The sequence below is a fragment of the Triticum aestivum genome, chromosome 7B (assembly GCF_018294505.1).
Source record: "Triticum aestivum cultivar Chinese Spring chromosome 7B, IWGSC CS RefSeq v2.1, whole genome shotgun sequence".
Lineage (NCBI taxonomy): Eukaryota > Viridiplantae > Streptophyta > Magnoliopsida > Poales > Poaceae > Triticum > Triticum aestivum.
This window is the reverse complement of record NC_057813.1, coordinates 3,225,242-3,228,477: the sequence shown is the minus strand read 5'-3', so window position 1 is coordinate 3,228,477 and position 3,236 is coordinate 3,225,242. Positions and strand designations below refer to the sequence as shown.

General features: G+C 52.8%; 1 protein-coding gene across 1 annotated transcript; it reads left to right on the top strand.

Annotated features, from left to right (window-relative positions):
* The first annotated feature begins 1,239 nt into the window (after window positions 1-1,239).
* On the top strand, window positions 1,240-2,676 carry LOC123156154 (phenolic glucoside malonyltransferase 1-like). Its single transcript, XM_044574325.1, has one exon. The coding sequence runs from the start codon at window positions 1,240-1,242 to the stop codon at window positions 2,674-2,676; it is 1,437 nt and encodes a 478-aa protein (XP_044430260.1).
* Window positions 2,677-3,236: the final 560 nt, after the last annotated feature.

The following is a 3,236-nucleotide window of genomic DNA, read 5'->3' as shown; positions in this document are numbered from 1 at the left end:
GGACGAAAGTCCTCTTCTGCTCACGAGCTCAAATTAGGTTGCGATGAATAGTAAAATTTGAAAATGATTCAAAACAATTCAAAAAATGCGGATTGTTTTGTGACAAACTATATGCAAATGCTTCGAGTACTTGCAAAATTTCATTATGGAATGTCATTCGTAGAAGTTGCGGCAAAACAAAATTAGCAATAAAAAATGCTTTCAAAAATAGCATTTTTGTAGGATAGATTTTGTTTTTCTATTCGACTTCCACAAATGTCATTCCGTGGTGAAACTTTGCCAGCACTCAAAACATTTGTCAATATTTACCAAAACAACATAAAAATTAATTGGTTTTCAATTTCCTTTTTGGATCTCACTATTCACCAAGCTCATTTGAACTTGAGCTAAGAAACATCACGTTCGTCATAGAATTTGTTTATGACTCTGTATGTAGTCAGCCATGCTTACCTACATTACTATATATGTTGACTTCTGTTAGGGGTAGTGTATGGGAGAGGACCGTTGGAATCAGGCTACAATGGAATCCACCTTATAAAACTTAGAAATAAATGTACATATATTTATTTATTTTTGCGAAAGATTTTTTGATCTATTCATAATCAATCATCACAGTACAATGAATATTAGAGGTGATAAAAATTACAATCAGGTCCATGGCCCACCTAGCAATGACTACAAGCGCTTGGCGTGCCGAAGACGCACCATCATCATTGCCCTTCCTTACCGCAGCCGGACAAACCTTGTGAAATGTACTATATGTAAAATGTTCTGAAAAATCGTGTGTTACAAACTTACGCATGTAAGTTTTAGTAAAATAGTATAGGGCCATTTGCGAGCCGGATAAAAATGAGAAAATTATAGTGCCACAATTCAAGTCTTAACATTTAAATTGTACCTCAGTTTCAACAGGTAAGCAATTCAACCAATTCAAAAAAAAAATCATATATTAAAGTTTGCGAAATTTCTCATGGGTAAATATGGACTCGAACCTATGTGCCTGATTCGATTGGAAATATTCAAAACCCTAAAAATATGTTTTTTTTACCAAGTTTTAGAAAGTACAGTGGATAGGCAAGAATTCTGCATCATCAATCAATCAATGTTTTAGATCGGATCGGATGGATCAATCAGCGTGACACCATCAACCAAAACATTTACTATGAACAAACAACGCTACGTAGGTAACGTACACTACCCATCCATTTCGCGCGACCAGGCAACACTAGCCAGCTGAGCATGGCTCGCGTCCTCCACACCTCCGTCGTCGCGCCCTCGCCGTCGCCCGGCGGCGCGGCGCTTCCCGAGCGCTCTCTCCCGCTCACCTACATGGACGCCATGTGGCTCCACACCTCCCCCGTAGAGCGGGTCTTCCTCTTCCACCGCGCGCACGAGCACGACGACGATGACGACGCCGGTACCCTCCTCTCCAACCTCCAGGACTCGTTGTCCGAGGCGCTCCGCTCCTTCTACCCGCTCGCCGGCCGCCTCTGCCTCACCCCCGGCACGTCAAACCGGCACGAGCTCCACTACCAGCCGGGCGACGGCGTCAGCTTCACCGTGGCCGAGTACGATCACGTCGGCGTGGGCGAGCTTGCCACGGACGAGCCGACGGAGCTTGCCAGGAGCGCCCCGCTGGTGCCGCGGCTGCCGGAGGGCGGAGCAGTGTTGGCTCTGCAGGTCAACCTGCTGCGCCGTGGCGGCCTCGCCGTTGGGGTGACCGTCCACCACGCCGCCTGCGACGGCGCGTGCTCCACGCACTTCCTCCACACTTGGGCGTGGGCGGCGGCGTCCCGCGGCGCCACCATCGCGCCGGAGCCCCCCGTCATCGGCCGCACCTTCATCCGCGACCGCGACGACCTCTATGACGCCTTCGCCACCCCCAGGCCGTACAGGGACCGCGATGGGAAGCTCCTCAGGTCGCCCGACGCCGTTGTGGACAAGCTCCTCGCCACGTTCGTGCTGTCGGAGGACCTCCTGCGGAATATCAAGGGCACGGTCGCCGGCGAGGCGGCGCGCCGCGGCCTGTCGCCGCTGCCGCCTCCCACGACGTCCACCGTAGCGACGTACGGCTTCATCTGGCACTGCTACTACCGCGCAAAAGAAAGCCGCGCCGGCGGCGGTAACGACGACCGCGCCTACGCCGTGTTCGCCGCAGATCACCGCGCGCGGCTGGACCCGCCAGTCCCCGCCACGTACCTCGGCAACTGCTTAGGTCTCTGCTTCGCCACGGGAAGCAAGAAGGAGATCACCACCGCCGGCGCGGGAGGCCTCTTAGCAGCATGCTCGGCGGTGGCCGCGGCCATCGACCAGGCGACGCGCCCGCGCGGAGGCGACGGCGGGTGGGGCAGCTGGGACGCGTGCCTGGAGCGCGTCGTGGAGGCGTACGGCGCCGGGGTGCCGCTGACGCTGGCGGGGTCGCCCAGGTTCCGGGTGTACGACGTGGACTTCGGGTTCGGGAGGCCCGCCAAGGTGGACATCGTGTCGGTGGCGAGGACGGGGGCGATGTCGGTGGCCGAGGGCCGCGGCGGCGCCGGCGGGACGGAGGTGGGCATCTCGCTCCCGCCGGACGGCATGCGCAGGTTCCGGAGGTGCTTCGCCGACGCCGCCGTCGCGTGCCTCTCGTCGACGTCGCCCGTGGAGCTGGCTGGCGCAGGTTTGTCGTCAGAACTCTGAAAGTCTACTCTCTTTTCTCTCGAGACGGTCAAGTCTTCCCTCTTCTTACGGTCAAGTCTTCCCTTGACATGTGGCATTGATATGGCATTGATATGGCTGCCCATTTCTGTTGTTCTGTCTAATCGCAAATAGTTCGTCTGGATCAACCGTATGCCCTGCTTCGCACACGCAACTGAAATCTGAACCATATTTGATGCATCAGTCATCGCAAACGTTTTGCACATTTTTTGACGGTTTTTTACACCACCGTTTGCGATTATGGCATCGCACACAATTTCGTGGAATGGTCTCTGATCGTAGTGTCGCGTCAGCAGCATCCTGCAATAGTGATACTTCCATGGTGATGTGTGAGCAGTCTCCCTTCAGGTTATGGGTTTGTAAGTACTAACTATGTGCCCCCCCCCCTCCCCGATCATATGAGTTGTGAGACACGATTGTGACATTTAGCTTTATTAGTGGTGTTGAATTGTATGATGTGCTTCTGCATGTATGTTTATTTACTTTAGATTAAATCTTGTTCATGTTATAAATCGTAATTTGGGAATTCTGAAATCACATGG